General features: G+C 37.7%; 1 protein-coding gene across 2 annotated transcripts in view; it reads right to left on the bottom strand.

The window, feature by feature from the left end:
• Nucleotides 1-20,546, bottom strand: part of LOC131033277 (uncharacterized) — a 176,048-nt gene that overhangs the window by 61,359 nt on the left and 94,143 nt on the right. For both annotated transcript variants that reach the window (XM_057964452.2, XM_057964453.2), the window contains exon 5: nucleotides 15,419-15,511. In XM_057964452.2, coding sequence (XP_057820435.2) covers nucleotides 15,419-15,511 — 93 coding nt within the window. The remainder of the gene's footprint in view (nucleotides 1-15,418; nucleotides 15,512-20,546) is intronic.

Genomic DNA, 20,546 nt, shown 5'->3' on the forward strand with positions numbered 1-20,546 from the left:
AAGCCGGTTATGACTACTCCATATCGGTACCCCAAGAAGCAGAAGGATGAGATCGAGAAAGCAATCCAAGAGTTGCTTGACATGGGTTACATACGGCCAAGTAAAAGCCCATTTGCTTCGGCTGTTGTCTTGGTGAAAAAGAAGGACGGGACCATGCGCATGTGCGTGGATTACTGGGCCCTGAATCAGAAAACTATAAAGAATCAATATCCTATCCCGAGAATTGATGAGCTACATGGTGCAATATTCTTCTCTAAGATTGATCTCAAGTCGGGGTATCATCAGATGTGGACAAGACTGCTTTCAGATGCCACTTTGGGCATTTTGAGTTCCTAGTCATGCCCTTTGGCTTGACTAATGCCCCTGCAACATTCCAGTCATGCATGAACAAAATCTTCCAGAAACAGTTGAGGAAGTTTGTGCTCATATTCTTTGATGACATACTCATATTCAGCAAATCTTGGAAGGAGCACTTACAGCACTTGGATGAAGTGTTGAGCATACTGGAATCCGAGTCCATGCTTGCAAAGGAGTCCAAATGTGAATTTCGAATGGAAGAATTGCTCTACCTTGGTCACATTATCAATGCAAGAGGTGTGAAGGTAGACCCTGAAAAGATTAGAGCTATTATTGATTGGCCTCCTCCTGAGAATGTAACACACTTAAAGGGATTCTTGGGTCTTTGTGGTTTTTATCGTAGGTTTCTAAAGGGATACTCTCAGTTGGCTACCCCCCTCACAGATCTTACAAGGAAAGGAGCTTTTGAATGGTCAGAAAAGGCACAGACAGTATTTGATCAATTTAAGGGGATCATGAGCTCCTGCCCTATTTTGGCTCTACCTGATTTCACCAAACCTTTTGAATTGCAATGTGATGCATTTGGAGAAGTGTTGGTGCAATCCTCATGCAAGACAAGCATCATATAGTCTTTGAAAGCAGGAAGTTGAGAGGGTCTGAAAGGCTATATTCAATATATGACAAGGAGATGCTTGCCATAATGCATGCCCTTGCAAAGTTCAGGCAGTATCTTGTGGGGAGTAAATTCGTTGTTAAGACTGATCATAACAGTCTTAAACACTTCATGCATCAGAAAGACTTGAACGAAAGGCAGCAAAAGTGGGTGAGTAAGCTACAAGCTTACGACTTTGATATCGAGTATGTCAAAAGAAAGAATAACATTGTGGCCGATGCCTTGTCCAGAAGGCCCCATTTGAGCTCACTGTGCGAGCTTACTGTTGATTGGAGGGAGTGGTTGCTTGCTGATTATGCCAAAAATCAGTTTGCAACCAGCATCATAGAGGGTACTTTTCATGATGAAAAGTACAAATTGGTTGAGAGATTGATTCTATACAAAGGAAGGATCTTCATTGTGGCTGAATCTAAGCCAAAGGAGAAGATTTTGAAGACTTTCCATGACATTGCCCTTGCTGGTCACCAAGGTTACTTCAAGAGATACAGGCAAATCCGAGAGATTTTCTTGGAAGGCACTAAAAAATGATGTTTTGAGGTACATCAAGGAGTGTCATACATGCCAGAGAAACAAAGATGGGCACACTTTGTCAGCTGGTTTGTTGCAACCCTTGCCCATTCCCAGTCAAAAATGGGAAAGTATATCCATGGACTTCATCACTGGGTTGCCACGGGCTCAAGGGAAGGATAGTATTTACGTGGTGGTGGATAGACTAGCTAAGTTTGCTCACTTTTTCGCCATCACCAGCTCATTTACAGCAGCTCAGGTTGCTGAAGTGTTCTTTCGGGAGGTGTTCAGGTTACACGGGTTACTAAAAAACATTGTGAGTGATAGGGACAGCAAGTTCCTAAGTGCTTTTTGGCAGGAGATTTTCAGATTATGTGGTACTGTGCTCACTCCAAGCACAAGTTATCACCCACAAATTGATGGGCAGACCAAGATAGTGAATAAGTGGTTGGAAGGATACCTTAGAAACTATGTCTCGGAGCAGCAGAATACATGGGTGAGATGGCTTCACATAGGAGAGTATTTCTACAACCCCTCCTATCACATGTCCATCCGGATGTCACCATTCATGGCACTATATGGTTATGAAGCTCCTAGCTTCGCTGACTTGTAATTTGGTGATAGCAAAACCCCTCAGGCGAAGGATATGATGCAACAGAGTCGAGATATTTTGAGGAAGTTGAGGGACAATCTCCAGCATGTGCAGAATCAGCAGAAGTTGTATGTTGATCAGCAGCGAATTGAGCGTACCTTTGAAGTGGGCAACATGGTTTATTTGAGGCTCCAACCCTACAGACAGTCTACTCTCAAGAAGAGTGGAGTTGAGAAATTGAAACCACGATTCTATGGGCCTCTCAGAGTCAACAGGAGGATTGGAAAAGTGGCATATGAGTTGGAACTACAAGCGAGCAGCAGGATTCATAATGTATTTCATGTATCTCACCTTAAGAAGGCCCATGGACAGAATGTTGTTGCTTCGGCAGAGTTACCTCCGCTTGATGAGGAGGGAGAGTTAGTTTTGATTCCTAAAGCTATCCTTGATTTCAGGGAGTGTTCTTTGAGGAGAAGGGTGATCAAGGAATACTTGACCAAGTGGAAAAATTTGCCAGCAGAAGATGCTACATGGCAAAATGAAGAGATTTTATTGCATCCAACCTTACAGTTGCTTGAGGACAAGCAATTTTGGGGAGGGTGGACTGTAATGTCCCCTTCTTAATGATGTGCTTTCAGTGGTCCATTGGCCTATTCCGGAGACCCGTAAGCTACGTGGAATGGAGAATTACGATTTCAAGCGTTGGTGAAGCGAGAACTTACTATTTTTAGTAAGTTACGGTTTGGTTGTTTGGATGATGTTGTCTTACTGAGCTTTCCAAGCTCTGTCTCTGGGTGAGAAGATCATGCTCTCTGGAGGAGTAATTCATGACTTACTATTTTTAGTAAGTGGCAGTATGGAGCATTTCTATTTTTGGCAATGGATAAGGTCCTGATCCTACAACAGTTATGTGGTCTTCTTTAGTCCGATTCATCCTGGGTTTGTTGATGATCAGGATGGGAGTCATAAGTGATTTAATTAAATATCATTTCCTTGTTCTAAGGTTTAATATTTAAATATTTGTATTTACCGATTAAATGTATCGAGGATGACTTAGGGAAAAATAATTATCTGCTATCAATGTGTTATTTTCCTAAGTCAATGGCGTAATTTTTGGTGGCAATTTGGGATGATAAAACATCTCATGTTATATATTTTTTATGTTGCAAAATTGTCACCAAAGGTAAAGTTCGAACTTTGCCTAGGAAGAAGGGAAGTGGGCGCCATGTTGGGTGAAGGCTTGAAATGATATGAAAGGAGTTTGAGTTGAGTTTGGGCGCCATTTGCATTTGAATTTGGGGGAGCATGAAGTTATGAATATGAGCCTTGGGCTCTCATTTTGGGGATCTTTAAAAATTGCATCGTTATGCTGTCGGATTGGCATATGAACTTGAAGCTTCGAAGTGTGGCTCCCTAGTATTACCAGTTTCACACTTGAGACATAGTACCTAGCTGAGTGGTGTATTCTTGTGGCATTTTCAGTGCATATTTTCAGTATTTTGGAGTGTGGTGTGTTTTCTGGAGTTGCTGGTTTGTTGTGGCTGAAGCAAGCTTTCGATCATACCTCCCTGCCTCAGCGACTGGTCATTCTGGGTACCAGCTCAAACCTTCTTTATGCTATTGGCGATATATCTTGTAAGCTTGCAGCCCCTTATTTGGAGTATTAGATTTTATTATGCAAATCGAAATTATCTAGCTAGGCATGGGTTTTGGTAAGCACATTGGGATGCGTGCAGGGTGTTTGCGGGGTGCTTAGTAGCTCCTTTTGGTGTGTTCTTAGTCGCTGCTTGTCTACTGATTGTTTAGGAGTGATTTGGGATGAATTGAAGGAGATATGAGTGAGATATGGGCAATTTAGTGAGTTTATGTGTTGCTGGTTATGCATTTCCAGCCTGTTGTTTTTTGGTGTTGAGTTAGTTTGATGATAATTATCTCATGTGTTCAACACTATACTTCTACTCTATCCGTCCTCTCTATTGTAAGGTTAAGTAGTAGTAGTACTAACCGTTTCTGGATTGTATTCTTCATATCCCGTTGAAAAGTGGAAGAGGCTGGCTTGCCGCCTATACCTGATATTTTGTAACTCAGTTCTTCCGCTGCATAAACGGTTGAGTGATATTAGTTGTAATGATTCTCCCGCTGCATAAGCGGTCGAGTTGAGTTTGTTCGGTTTATTTAGTCCTCCCGCTGAAATATTGTGGTAAAGTGATTTGTGTTTGAAGTATTGTTCTCTTGGCTGGTTCACCGCCAAGTTCCTTGCTTTCCCGCTAGATAAGCGGAAGGGGCTGGCTTGCCGCCCGTTATTGTATTCAGCAATTTCAGCAGATTATCTCTAACAATCCCCTGCTACTGTATGCTCTCACCCTCCCAATCTGGGCTCTCGATGATCAAAAAGTGTAGGGTTCCTTCTAGTTGTTTGGATTTCATTATTCTAACCCTAATGGGTGATTGGTGTGATTGTGATATTGCTCTGAAAAATCAAAAAAAAATATAGTGGGAATATTACAGATAAGGTGCTCAACAAAGAGAGGAAATTAAAACATTTTATATGCTAAAACAATTCAGCCTAACATGAAGATGGAGAGACACAACCCTCACATCCACGCCTATATAGAGGGAGTCTCTCACCTCATTCCAAACATCATTCAAATAGTAATCAGCAATTCTGATCAGAGCAGAGCGAAATACCTTTAAGGCAAAATATTTTGATAATAAAGATCATTGAAAGTTTTATCATTTCATTAATCATACTCCCAAGGCAGATTTTGCTTAAGGCAGTGATTTTGTAGCAAAGTTTGATCATTTCATTGATCAAAATTTACCCCAAGGTATTGCGATTTTCATTAGAAGAGTTTTGAGCCTAATTCGAAAGGATTTTCAGTCCAATTTGAAAGTAACCTGGGAAGATTTTAGAAGAAATTCATCAAATGATCTAATCTGTAGCAAACATAAAATCAGACCCAAAGAGTGAGCAATCAGACTTCAATCAGACCTTGAGACACCATTTGATCACACAAAATCAGACATGTGGAGATGAAGGATAGGTAAAATTAATATGTACCTTATGATGTTTGATACCTTTGTGTTTGTTTTGCACATGAAAGAGAAGGAGCAGGTCTGATTGTTGGAGAATCAGAACAGCACTCCAAAGGGGTTACTTCAACATCAAGGTCAAGTTTAAGTCATGCAAAATGAAGATCAAGGTCAAGGTCCAAGATTGAAGAAAGATTAGAATCTTACACCCTAAAGCATATCAACATCATTGCAAATTCAAAAGAGAAAAAACTTCATCAGCTAGCAACAAAGAGGACATTCAAAGCTAGCATTACAACTTGAATGGATCTATTTGAAGCTTTCCTCACATCAAACTTACATCATCAAGGTCTCTACTTGATCAAGATATCATCTCAACACCAGGAAGTCAAGGCCTTAAGGCATGGTGAAAGAATGTTTTACAATATTGAATTTCCTTCGAGAATCCAAGAACCATAGTTAGTACATTGAGGAATTAAATCCAACCAGGTGTATCATTCATTAAGGTAGAATCATGAACAAGGGAAGTTCAACTAAGGGCATCATATAAACTACATCCAATGTGATCAAGGAAGCAGATAGTTTCAGAGGAGTTAATCAAAGATCGACTTGATCACAGTGATGCTTCCCTTCATCATCATACCATCACAATCAGTCAAAAGGCTAGAGATGTTGAGTATCAAGAGATATTGCTCAAGGCATCGACACTTGCTTGTGATGTTGAGTATCAAATATACCAAGCAAACTAAGGTGGTATCCTAGGCACCATTCCACCAATCAAGAGGCACCACGTTAGCATGTCCAGATGCAATGTACCTAACTCACCCATGGAGGCACAAAATTCAAGATAACTAACCTCAATTTCTATTGCTTCACATTCAGTATTGAACCTAAATGTAATTTTCTCATTGGCCAAAAGGATTTGTTGTAACAAACCCTAATTAGGGTTTCCACCTTGTAATCTCGGCCATTGATTGTAAATCAATCTAAGCCATTCATTGTAAAGAGCTATCTATATAAGGCTTAGTTTTCTCATTTTGTAAAGGTTAACAATAAGACAAGAAGACAGTAGGAGAAGAGCAGCAGTTAGATAGCAATTAGCCGATAGTTAGAGAAGAGTAGGAGGAGGAAAACTTGAAGTTGTTGCAAAGGCTTGTTGGAGTAATACTTAATTTCATTGAAGTTATGGTGAATTTGGTGTTATTTCCAGTTGTGGCATGGTTTCTTGTCTACTTCTCATAGTTTAATTGAAGGTCATTGATTATAATGTTTGCTTATGAAGATATTTTTGATGAACTCCTTGGTTCATACTTTTTGTAGCTTGCTGATTGTATGCTACAGTGCAAAGTTAGCCTAAACCTTACACTTGTGTTTAGTTCAATTGTGGATGCTTATTCAAGTTGCGTCATGTATGGGTATTTGCATGAGTATTCATGATACGAAAACCTTTCTCATCCTTAGAAGATTGCATCAATCTTGTGTAGTTGTTGTTATCATGGCGAAGAAAGATTTGATATGGAGGAGTTTGTCTATCCAAGTAACATTCATTGTATCTTTGCTCTTAGGAGTAGCGTAGTCTTCTTAAACCCTATCCTTTTGCCCTTTTTGATTCAAGCTAATTTCCACATTCCAGCAACATCCAAATGTTCAACATTCAAGTATTCAACATAAGTCCCCTTGGATTACCAACAAACACATCAACCAATCAAGCTATCCACAAGTCAAGACCTAACTATTGAAACCTTGGAGTCATCTTGGTTGATCATATAATTTAGCACTCGGGAAGATTTTGATCAAGGGAGGATAGAATGCCTTTGGTATTTTATTATGTGTTACATTGTGCATAAAAACACATCAACACTAAGTACAAGTACAACCAAACATAAACGACAACTATCAAACAGAAATTAAGATTAAGAAATCGTTCTTCTGAATACCGTCACTAATTTGCTTTTTAAAATAACTGTCAATTTGAACATATGGCAGATGTTAGTTGAAACCGATTCATCAACACATGTCAACCTTTGATATAAACATATAATTACTGCATATTACTAATTCCGGTAATCACTATGCATCAACATATACCCTTACCAAATAAAATGGCAAAAGATTATGTTCGAACTTAATCCCAAACACCGTCAAACATGTCTTGGATACGTTTCATATCATTTCATCTGTTGCACAAACCAAACATCAAGACCAATGATCGAGCATTGTCAAAATTGCCTAAATAGACGTCACGAGCATGTAAGAAAAAAAAACAATAGTCTCTGACATTTCTCACGACAGTCATATTGATGCCATACAAACGTGGTGATGATATTTTCATTCTTCCAATCTTCAATAATAATCTTCACTGTATAATATTTGAGCCTCCCAGATTTTGATGCCCAGATTCTGACGTCGGTACCATGCCTGTGGTCAGATAATCTCCCTTGCTATTTTCTCCAATGAAATTCGATTTTGTCCAACCATCTAGAGCAAGTTGTTTCTCTGCTAAAGAATGATCTCTAAGACTTCCATTCCCATGGATACAAGTTTAGGAAAATTCCCAATTCATATATAATGACACTCTTTCATTTTGTGACATCAATGACAAAAATACTAATGGGTCGATCTATCTTTAGAATAATTTTTGTGAGCAAATTTACATAGTTTCTTCAATTTATCTCACCATATGCTCTCACTTCGACTTTTTGGGATATTGGTGATTAGATAGTGGTTAAAATTTATTATAAATAGTTTATTATAGCTTTCATTTGATTATAAAAATTCTTTTGTTTTAGGGTCATGGCAGTGCATGTCTAGTTTTTAGGTGGATTTGAGTGCAAACTCTTCTTAATTATTATGGGTATTTCAGATTTTGGATATATTATATTTGGTTGTTAAAAATAATTTCAATATTCCAGATCTGAGTACATTTACATAAAAGTTAAGCTTGAAACATTGCATAACATCAAATTTCAAGAAAGAATAGTGGCAAAAGGCAATGGGATATTTCCAAGAATCAATCCAAAAGATATCATTCTCATAACCAAAGAAGCAACCCCAAAACCCATTATATCAAGGTGGATTATCAAGACAAGCCAATTGCAATCACAATACTAATACTCATATGGGATCTTGGACCCTACTTCCAAAGGTGGATATGTGCAAACTTACTGGTAAAGATCCATTGAATTGGATAAATCAAATTCAAAAAAAATTATTTGCATCAAGTTCCAAGTTGGCAAAAAATCACAATGGCTTCCTTATATTTAGAATTGAAGCAATCATGTCTTCAGACGTGTAGTGTCGCAATTAAAACACTTCATTGGTGAAACGGCCACCAAGGTTCAAACCCCTGTTGGGCCACTGTGCTCGCAGGCCTAGTGTCTTCACTGGGCCATTGTGCTTGCAGGTTTGAATAAGTGAGGTGTGGGGATGAGGTCCCATGTTTGTGGCCTCACTGGTTCATAGCTTCAGGTCAAAAGTGTTTCACGTGGAGTCGGAGGGCATGTCATGCCAACGTCACCGGTCATGTTAAAAAGTTTACCAGGCATTAATTTTTTTTTTAAAAAGAATTGAAGCAATCATTTGGTATCGATGGCTATGCATCCAAAGGAAAAAAAATCTCACTATCGAACAACTACAACAAACAAGATCACCCAACGACTATATTACCAATTCCAAAACCCATAATTGCAAGTGGAGACATTATAGAGAACTTGAATGACTAATTTCTGGGTGGGCTCAAGGATCACATCTAAAATGAGGTACACGTGTTTGGACGTACTTCTATATCTGATTCTTTTGACCTAGCATGCAAGGTAGAGGAGATTTTTTTAGTTCTTAGAAGGCAAGGCTTCAATCGCATAAAAGAAAAGAGCTTTCAAGACAACCATTCCCTCATGATTGACTCCTCAACAAATTAAAGAGCAAAAAAAAAAGGATTATGTTTTAACTATTATAGCAAGTCAATGCAGGACATGATTGTGCAAAAAATAAGTTGTTCTACATTGAAGGGTCAAGTAAGTAAGAAGATGATGAAATGGAAATACTAGAGTTTGGCGATGAGCTAGATGAGGAATCAAGAGACCCCCAACCAACCATTTATTGTCATGCCCTTTATGGCATTAGCACCCCACAAACTCGAGGCAATGGATTTCTTGAATAAAGACTAAGTAAGTCTTGACAAACTAAGGAAGCATCACAACTTCATCAACAAAAAGTTAGTTGCTCATCTACATTGTTTTATCCATCTAGCTCCAAAATCTCAAGTCATCATTGCAAATGGGAGCACTGTCGATTGTTCAAAGAAATGTCATATAGCATTAAATGTCTATGGGAAAATACAAACTCAATTGCCCTATGTTTGTTATCTCCATGGGTGCAACAACCACTGTATTGGGAATCCAATCACTTACTACATTAAGGATGTTAGCCACATTTTTAAACATACAAAATTTTAAACTTTTGTACCAAAATGATTGCATTGAGTACCTCCTTGTAAGAAAGGTCCTTGTTAACCCTCACACACTAATTGCATTGAGTACCTCCTTGTAAGAAAGGTTCTTGTTAACCCTCACACACTAGTTTATCTGCCATTATAGAGTGGAACCATCTATGGTTTTAGTCAAAAATCCTAAGAGCACTCATGCATCTCAACAAGAATCATGAAAACGGTTAAATTTGAAAATCTATGTAGAATGATGCAAAATCCTTCTGTAAAAGTGTTCTTGGTAATATTTTGGCTTATGTGGCAATTTGCAACTCGAGAAGTCTTTTGGATTGATATATTTTAAAGCTTCAAGTTTTCCTCAATTGGATTGTAGAAGTGATTAAATCAAAGGTTTTGTTCAATTTAAATGGAATTGGTTTTTGGGTTTTGGTCACAATAATATTCTTAGTGATATTGCTAAGTTTCAAAACAAAATCCTGTTTCAAGGAAAAGCTATGTGCCAATGTCCATTTTAAAATTGGTGCATTTATCAAGCAAATCCATAAAATCTCCAGAGAAACTAACCCTAATAGTTTAGAAGCATTTACATAAAAGATTTTTTGGTTTTCTCATGTGATTCTAAACATTGATGTGTTAAAGTCAAATTATGTCCTGCCCGCAATCTTGTACGAGTTAAAAGCAATCTCTCCAACTGTTGGAACAATTGTCACTACTCTTTAGGCATACAGGGTCAATTTTGTAAAAACCATCGCAATGAAAAATCTATTTACCAACAAGGGGCAATTGAGATGAACTTCCAAGAGCTATTCTTGTGTTTTCATTCAAAGAGAAAGATAGTAGAACTTGTTGGGAAAAGATGTCTCAACCTTTCATTCCTAATGTTCGTTTTAATACATTTTGTATGCACTTGCTATTTTGTCTTCTAATATTTATGATCTTCCTATGGGAGAGTTGGTGTCCCATTTGGAGGATGACTAGATTTTTTCTTTAATAAGTATCTAGCCTACATGGGGAGGTAAGCATCTCACTTCGAGGTGGCATGTTTTGACCATGTGCTACCATCTTGTGGCGTGTGTAAGGACATCATGAAGGGAGTTAAATATGACAGATTTTGTGATGCATAAGAGCATGTACGAGGGATGTTATATTGGAGAATTGATCAGCATTACGACAAGTTGGTAGACTTATCATGCAGCATATTTTGAATGTTTGAATAAAGACAGATTGGGGCTCCCAAATTTAGGTGGTCACATATGGAAAGTATGACAATTGTAAGGTGTACCAAGAATATGCTAAAATCAGTCAACAAGACCAAGACCAAGGAGGGATATTGGAATTTGAACCCACACATTTGCGGGCCACAAATCCCATGGGTTTGCAAATGGTTTTCCCAAACCATTCATGGTTTCTAATTTGCAATTGGAATTTAATTGTGATTATGTTTTGGAATGATGTGTCATTGGATCTCCTCCCATGACTGTCACAAGCTCAAATGGTTGTTACAAGCCAAGGAGATCAAGGGATGGAGCAAAGCAAAGAGCATCTTTCAAATGGCAAGACACTTGAGCAACATGTGAGCTCCAATTAAGCCCATTCGAATAATGAAAACGTAAAGAGGATAAGTAACAAATGAGAAGTGACAAAAGAACTTTTTATTTTGATTCATCCCTCGTAGAAAACTCTTTGGATCTGAAATGTTGGATGGAGTGGACCACTCGTAAAGGACCTTTATTGTGAGTTTGCATGTATTCCATGTTCATTAATAAGGAACCCTGAGCACTTACTGAAGTTTCACTAAAGGACTCTTCATCTTTTCTTGGAGATGATGTTGGTGAAGGATATCCAATATTCCCTGCATATTGACGAAGTGATCATTTCATCATTTGCTGTAGACCAAAATGTTATCATGATAAAAACTACAAATTTGTCAAAATGGGGTCAGAAAACATTGATGATACAGATTAATGTGGCAGGTGCATTGTTAAGGATAAAAGGTATAACCAACCACTCATACAATTCAAACTTGATTTTAAAATGCATCTTCCAAACATCACAGGCCTCCAAGAAGATCTGATGATGTCCAAAAGTCAAATCAAGCTTAGTGAAATATTTGGCATTGAAGGTGGTCCAAAGGATTATCAATCTTGAGATGTGGGTAGTGGATCCTTAAAGTGATTTTGTTGAGAGCTCAACAATCTATGACTAACCGCCACTCGTGATGTTCTTTCGTTGGCACAACAAGAGCTTGAGATCTGCAAGGGGAAACACTAGATTGAACATTAGCCTCTTCAAATATCTGTTTGATTTATCACTCTATCTCAGCACTCTCATAAGTGTAGTGAGGCAGCCACTCGGGCAATTGAAATCTGGAAACAAATCAACATAATGCTCAATGGACCTTAAAGGAAGAAGTCCTTTGATTCGCCAAAAACATCTCAATATGCATCAACAAGAGATCTGATTATTTTATGAGGAAGCTTGGCAACATTATTTGGCAGAGAATTATAAGTCAACTTAGTATTAATCTTAATCAGAGGGGAACCGTTCATCCATGTGTAAGAGGAGAATCTGTCCTCCCTCAAAACACATGGCCTGGATAGGTCCACTATGTCACAAGAAGCCTTAAGCATGGCATAGGTCCTCCAATTAGAGGGGGGGATATGGAATCTCTGCTGGAGAACATCCCAAGGGATCAAAGCAACATTGCAAATAATATCATTAAAAGTGTTAATACCTTTTTGAGCCCAGTTCTTTGTCGAGCATCCTTGGATGAGAGCCAAGGGTTTGTCCTTATGAATAAGATTGCACCAAATGGATTTCTCACCAGCAGTACTATTGTCCTTGTCCACAATCCCATTGTTAGCAATCAGGTGTCTAATGTACTCCCAAGCTTTCCAAATAGTTTTAAATACAGAGGACCCTGTTGGGGAGACAGGGAACTTGCTGGCAATCAAGTCAACAAAGGGGAGCTGCTTCCAACTCTTAGCTTGCTTAGGTACAACAAGTCTAATATTGTTTCTAACAAGAATTTTCCAAGGTTCATCACCATCTAAGGCCTGAAATATCCATTTAGCCGCCAGTGATATGCCTTGAAGCTTCAAGTCTTTCAGGCCTAGACCACCCATTCTTTTCTCCAAGCAACACCAACTCCAATTAACTAAGTGCCATTTCCTATTTCCTCTACCATCGGACCAGAGGAAGCGTCTGATGATCTTCTGAATATTGTTAATCTAATAATTGCAAAACATCCAGACTGAGGAATAATACAAAGTGTAGGAGGAGAGGATCTTTTGGCACACTTGTAACCTTCCTACTAGAGAGAGGTAGAGGCTATTCCATTTATTAAGCTTGCCATCCAATTTTGTCTTGATCCACAGCCACATCTCTCTCAAACATGGGTTAACAGCAAAAGGGATCCCCGGGTATCTGACTTACTTTGATGGTCCACCCCATTGAAATTCAAATTTGGATAACCAATGGGGGGGAGTCTTCCCATCCCAACAATATAGATTTGGGGGCAGAGATCTTGGCCCTACAAGCATCACAGAAAATTTTTAACTTACACATCAGGGAGGTGAAATTCTCCTCCTCTAGTTGGAGGAAGACAGTTGTGTCATCTGCGAATTGTACATTCACCAAATCCATATTGTTGGGAAGGGTAATGCCCTTCACCTTGGGCGAGGAAGACGTGTCTCTGAGAAGGTAGAACATAGCATCAACAACAATTACAAAAAGGGCAGGAGCCAAGGGGCAGCCTTGCCTAATGGATCTACTAAGGGAGATAGTCTAAGAGCGAGAACCATTGATTTCCACTTGTGCTGAAGCATCTTTAAGTAATACCGCTACCATCTGACAGAAGTCTTTAGGGAAACCAAAAGCTTCGAGCATCATAAGGAGAAATCCCCATTCCACACAATCATATACCTTATCAAAGTCAATAAGGAACATGGCAGCTTTCTGATTGGTGACCTTGGCCCAATTCATGGCTTCCCAACTTGTGATCAGATTTTCAAGAATGTATCTCCCTTTGATAAAGCCAGTCGGAGTGTTACTAACAAGCTTGGGAAGAATCACTTCTAATCTAAGAGCCAGCATCTTGGCTAAGATTTTATAAGAAACATTAAGGAGAGTGATAGGTCTCCAGTTCTTTATAAGAGGCCCAATTGTGTCAAAAATTAATAAAATTATCCAATTTTTTTTTTTAAGTCAATCTCATTCTCTTCATCAGAATATATACATGAAATATAACATTTAAATATATTCTTATACTTGAAGTTATATTTCATGTACATATTGGCAGGATGTTTGAGAGAGGTTTCAAATCTCTAGGAATTATAATACGAATTCTAGGTTTTAAATGATCTTATGAATTTTCAAACAATCAAATTTCAGTACTCAGTGGGCTCCTATCAGCATTCTCTCACTCTTTCTATCTCCCTATCTCTCTTCGTCTATCCCCTCTCTACCACCCTCTATCTCACTCTCTCCTCTCCCCCAAGATCTAGACCTATCTCTCTACCTCTCTCTCTCCCACCCTCAGACCCTCACGAGGTGTGCTACGCTCAACCTTGTTTTGCTGAGGTGGAGAAGCCACATTGAACTACTAGGACTAGACCCTCTAGTTCTACCTCTCCCCTAGTTTTCACTAGAGCTAGAAAGAGGAAGATGTAAAATGTTTTGATGTAGTATTTACTTTTAGTTTTACAAAAACAATTTGTTGTTTACATTTTTTTTCAAACTATCAGCCATCAGCATTCCACATGAGGATGTCATTTTGTACCCAATTTGCATTTAAATCAATCAATATAACTAGATTTCTCTTGTTTCTTTTATGTACTCATTTATTGACTCATTAGATACATCTCCTCATTGAATTTTGCAAAAAAATGCATTTCTAATGAAATTTAAACAATTTTTTAAGTTGCCGAGTTTTTTTTGCTGAGATTTTGCCGAGTTTTTGCCGACACGCATTTTTGGGCCTTGCTGAGTTTTTGCCAAGTCCGAATTTTTCAACTATGCTGGTAACTATCTGTCAAGGAAAATGATACAAAGCGGCCATAGAAAACTGCCACAATTATAATCAACAGTATATAAGAAGTGATAGAATGACAAGAATTGAAAACAGCAGCATATTTATGCAGCAGAAAAATGAGAGCAAAACAAACATCAACACAAAATCGACAGCATAATTTTGAAGAAGACAATTGATTGCAGACATTTTGAAGCAAATGAATGCTGAACTGAAAATCTAAAAATCACAATCAAGTTCTTTATCAATAATCTGAAATCGAATAAATAGCCATATTAAAGTGTTTCTTACTGTGCACGATACACACAAAGAATATTTGGTATATCAAAGGTTTAGCAATCTAAAATTTGCAAACATGCAGAAAAATTCAGACATAGGAAAAGCTTGAAAAGCTGAAAAAATTGAAATTTGAAAATATGTAAAATAAAAATATAGCTATAGGGAGATCCCGACTGTTAGACTTTGATACCAATTGATTTATTACATGAGACAGGCCTAAAAATATATTTCAGCTGTCTACCTTCCTTCTATATACTTCTATGATTCTATCTATCTTTTACAATTATTCCAGCTATCCATTTACTTTTCTAGTTAATTCTTGTCTACTTTTCTCAATTACTCCAATTGTTCTTTTTGCAGTCATATCTAGCTACCATTACAGCCCTCTTAATTCATTTTTTATCAGCCCACTTGTATGTGAACTCTAGCTAACTTTCTAACTACATAGTATGTCATCATAATGTTCTCAAACTAGGAAAATTCAATGTAGCTAAAAGCTATAAAAGGAATCTTTAACAAATTTCAAAACACTAGCCAATAGGATAAAAAGATTATTGAAAGCACCTGTGCAACAAATTGTGCAGGCATGCTTGCTAGAATAACTGGGGGATCATCTATTGTACCAACTGTTCCATCTTCTTTCAATTCCAAAACGATCTGTCAGTGTCAAAAAAAAAACTTCCAATAAAATGACACATAAGTCAAAAATGTAAATTTAATTCAAGTCTAAGAGAATTATTTAAATTGAAGCATTTTAAGGTAAACATCATACCACAAACCTAAAATCTCTAAAGTGATCAAAGTAATGTCCATTTGTGTTATGTAATAATGTCCATTTGTGTTATGTTATGTTCGTGTCTAGGCCAGCTTTAATGAAGTGAATCATTACATCGAAACTAAATACATTTTAAGATTGAGTAAGGCATTAACATATCAAAGGTGTTGGCTATACGTGTTGTCATTGATGTCAACCTGATGTCTGATAATATATGTTGTTTGTGATTGTTGTTGTCATTGATGTGGTGATTGGTCGTTAAGGTAGTCATGATGAAAATGTATATTCATGTTTGTCAGTGTATTGTTACCAGCAGATTGTCAGTTTTTTATCATTATGATTTGTATCACTAGTATGAAGAGATTGATATAGATAAACAGATGAATACAGGTTGCAGATGGTTTGTGGTTGTCCACCTTCTTGATGTCTAATGTCTACACTTAGTATGATATGTCGATACAATTAATGATGTTGACAATGTGGCTGATAGCTATGACAACATGATGAGGATTAGATAGTTTCAGATATTAAGATGAGGATTAGATGCATGGCAATAAAATGGTGATATTGTACTGAGTGAGAAGATGATGTCTCCAGGAAATTTTGGTCCTTTGTAGCTTGATGAAGTAAGTTGGCACAAAAATATATACAGATGGCTATTTAGAAGAATACTTCGCATTCCTCCGCATTTGATGATATGGCTTTGCAAACTTGAGCATAATGTTTATGCTCTATGGACATTGCACTCCTATCTCTCTAGGTCCTTGGCGTTGCAACTATTGTGGTTGGTAATTCCTGTTTGGTAACAATATGGTTGCTTGTCAAACTTCGTTCGAAAAAGGCTCCGCATTGATGTTATGAGTGTTGCAGCTTGGAAGACATGTTTATAATGTTTGTGCTGTCTCTCCATTCATCTTTCAGATGTTGGTGATGTTTGCAATAGGTAGTAATGGTGTTTTGTGCATGATTGGTTTCTCTGGATCTCTGGAATGAAGAGTTTCATATCAGTTGTGTTATGTCAATATGATCTTGATGTGGAAAGATGAAGGAAGGATTTGAGAATGATTTTAGATGTTCAACAAACGTCCTTGCATGCTCAGCATGATGTTAGAAGACTTGCATAATTGGTACATTGTGTCCGACATGTGGGTCTCATGGTAACTGAAGAGCACTCAAATAAACTGAGAGGGGGCGGTAGTCAATCAGTTTATTAAAAACTTTTAATTCCTTTTATATAATATTAAACTATGTTGCTACTTAAATAGTCATACACATACAAAGAACACAAGTTTTTCTCGTGGAAACCCATATAGGGAGAAAACCACGGTAAATGAATGTTTTATAAAATTATTTTACAATGACTTTAGAGGCACCAACCCCTTACTTGATTTGTGAGCACCTACCTGTTGACGTGTTTTTTGTACACTATCAAACACAGAATAAAATACCCAAGGGTACCTTATCCTCTCTTGAGTAAAGCCTCTGAATGCTGAAGATATCGCAAAAAGGATCAATCAGGGTGACTTCAAGGTTTTTCGTTGTAGGATCTCTACGTGTGGATAAGCTCTCTGTGGTATGATGTGATTTGTTGGAATCACAAGGGGACTTACACTTGATGATTGAACGTCTGATTTGCTGGAATCACAAGTCTTACTAACTTTGATTTGAAAAAAAGGAAAAAAGACAAGGGCGAGGAAAGGATCTAATTCTGATACTAAGAATGTAAGAGCAATGAATGATCTTTGATGAAATTCTAACTAAGTCTTGTTTTGACATCCCAGGACCATCTCCACAAGGTTAGTGCGATCTTCAAAGGAAAGCTTTATGATGTTCAAATCATCACTGCAGGCATAGACACCATCAGGCTGATGCATATCAATGAAGAAGCGACAATTGAAGTTAAGCTTAAGCTGAATGATTCCAGTTGACTACACAAGGCAAGTCTGCAATCAACAAACTGCTAGTAGTATGGATATACGAATTTCACCATCAATCAAGCACATTTCTTCCACTCATCTAATAACATGAAATCAAATATGAGAAGTATAGAGACCATGCAAATTGTCAAATCGACCCATAAATTTCACCATTTCTTCAATGAAGTTTTACAAGTCTTTTACAACAACATCTTGGCAACAATCTTTGCCTTCTCTCTCTACTCTACTCTAATTGCTATACTATTAACTGACTAATCACCTTCTAAGTACTCTCTATTCACTAACTCTATTCTATTAACTGCCTTTAGAAAATGAAGAGTCGGGGCTTATATAGTGCCCTGAATACAATTCGATGGCTCAGATCCATTTGAGATCAATGGCCAAGATTCAACAATGAAAACCCTAATTAGGGTTTGTTACAACCATTGCATAACATTTAATGCTTGACCAATAATAAAATTATATCTTTAGGACACATGTCCTCTCTGGAAAATTCGACCAATAGATAGCTGGGGTAGGTACATCGAAGTTTGTGCCACCCCCCATGAGTTAGGTACATTGAATCTGGACATGCTGAGGTGGACCAATCTGACTGGAGGAGTGATGACTGGGATGCCACTTCATCTGACACTTGGTTGATGCCAATTTGATGTTGTTGAGAAGCTAGCTTTAATTAACTCTTCTGGAACTATCTGCTTCTTCAACGAACCCTTTGCTCTGACTTCTTTTGTCTTTGATTTGCAGGATGATGATGTATCTCGGCTTGGAATGCTGGATTGGAAGAAGTTATTCCTGATGATGCCGGATCGAAGAAGGCCGTCCTTGTCGATGCTTGACTGGAGGAGGTCGCCCTTATCCTTGCTTGATCTTCTTGGAGGAGACCGCCTTTGATCTGGCTTGATTTTCCAACTCCGGGATCTCCATTTGATGCCTACACAAAATATTAAAGTTAGTCTTTTGAGCATCAAACCTCAAAGCATGAAATTTAAGACCTTTCAAAGGTAAAACTTAAGATATTAATTTGAAAAAAGTCATGATAAATCAAGAACTATACATTTTCAAATTAATCATGAATGGAAATTGGATTTTCAAGACTTAGATTTTACAAAATTGCAATGGGATCACAATAAGTCTTGAATGAGATCTTCAAAAATGATTCTTCATACCTCCTCTTTGATTGCTTAACTACAAAACCTTGGCAAAAGATGAAAGAAAACCGGATTTTGATGGACAAGCTTAGATTATAGTCCTCACTTGGATGAATTACGCCTCCTTTAGTCTTCAAAATGAATTTCGCCCTCCTTAGTCTCCACACTTAGCAAAACTCGCCTCCAATCACTTTCAAAGAAGCTGGAAATCATCCTTTAAATTAGCAAGAAATTCGCCTCTCCAATTTGTTCCTCAAATTCGCATGAGAGATGATGAAAGAATGATTTGAATTTGCTAAAATACCTCTCCCATTATATAGAGCGCTTACCTTGATTCTTGTTGAGGCCAACCTAGCAATTAAGCCTTAAAATTAAAAAAATTAAAAAAATAAAAAACCACCAAGAAGAAGGCCGACTTGATAAATAAAGACAAAATAATGCCTTGTGCGCTCAACCTTTAATTTTTTAATTATTTAAATTAATTTTAATACCTCTAAGATGTTTATTTTGATTATTTCAAGATACAAAATTAATTTATTAAATTGAAATGCCTTTAATTTAATGTAAATTTGATTTAATCTTCCAAAGGCTTCGAAGTGAGTAAATTTGGTGAATTTTTAAGAATATCACACTCAAATAATGTAAAAATGAAGGATATCACTAATCTCGCCCTGGATCCTTGGTGAGGGTCAAGAGCGATTTTTACAAATTAGGCTAGGATCATCAAGTTTTGGAGGCAAATCCTTGTTCATCATGTTTTGGAAGACCCTTTTCTACCTTAGCACAACCTTGTCTTCGCACAAACTTAAAGGGAAATTGTTGATTTTGTAAATTTTGCCCTGGGCCTTCAGTGAGGGTCAGGAGCGATTTTGAGTCTTTTGCACAAATTCTTGATCATTTCAACTTCAAATTACCCTTAAGGCGTAGAACATCATTCTTCACTCCCTTTTAAGTCTTGAGAATGAAAATATCATCTCGAAATGGAAGAAAAATGGGAACTCTTGGGAATTTCGCCCTGGGCCTTCAGTGAGGGTCAAGAGCGATTTTCCCTATTGTGATCAAAATTTGCACTCTTAGCATCTCAATCCCACTTCAAGGCATTTCAAACATCATCTCAAACTTGTGTCTAGGCTTAGCTTCATTCAATTCTGGAGGAAAAGGTTTGATTTTATGTTTTTCACCCTGGGCCCTCAGTAAGGGTCAGGAGCGATTTTACAAATCCAAGCTTATCCATCCTTTGTTAGCTCTCCAAATTATCTTCAACAGGCAAAACACACCCTTCCTCATTCATTTCAATCATAAAATCACTTTGTCCTTGCAAGAAAATTGTGCCTTTGAAATTTTCGCTCTGGGCCTTCAGTGAAGGCCAGAAGCGATTTTTGTTATTTAGATAAAAAAATGCTTCACCTTTTCTTTTGAAGACTCTTTGCTAGGGAAGACTTCACCTTGTTTTATGTTATGAATAGGTTTTCATTTCCAACAAAGGATAAAATAGTGTGTCCACAAGAAATTCGCCCTGGGCCCTCAGAGAGGGTCAGGAGCGATTTTGATTTGTTGCCCAAAATTCATCATCTTTAATGCTTTCCAACCTTCAATTTGCATCAAGTGATGTCTAATCTTCTCTCCGGGAGACCCTGCACAAAACAAGTTAGCCAAAATTAGTGCTAAAATAAACTTAAATAAGATTTTCGCCCTGGACCCTCAGTGAGGGTCAGGAGCGAAATTTACAATCTAGGCTAAATTGCTCAATCTTTTAGTTTCAAACCATTTCACAGGGCAAGGTAAGATAATTTTCAAGGCCAGGAACAAGGTTTCAAATTCAAGCGTGTTGG

This window comes from Cryptomeria japonica, chromosome 10 (assembly GCF_030272615.1).
Source record: "Cryptomeria japonica chromosome 10, Sugi_1.0, whole genome shotgun sequence".
Taxonomy (NCBI): Eukaryota; Viridiplantae; Streptophyta; class Pinopsida; order Cupressales; family Cupressaceae; genus Cryptomeria; species Cryptomeria japonica.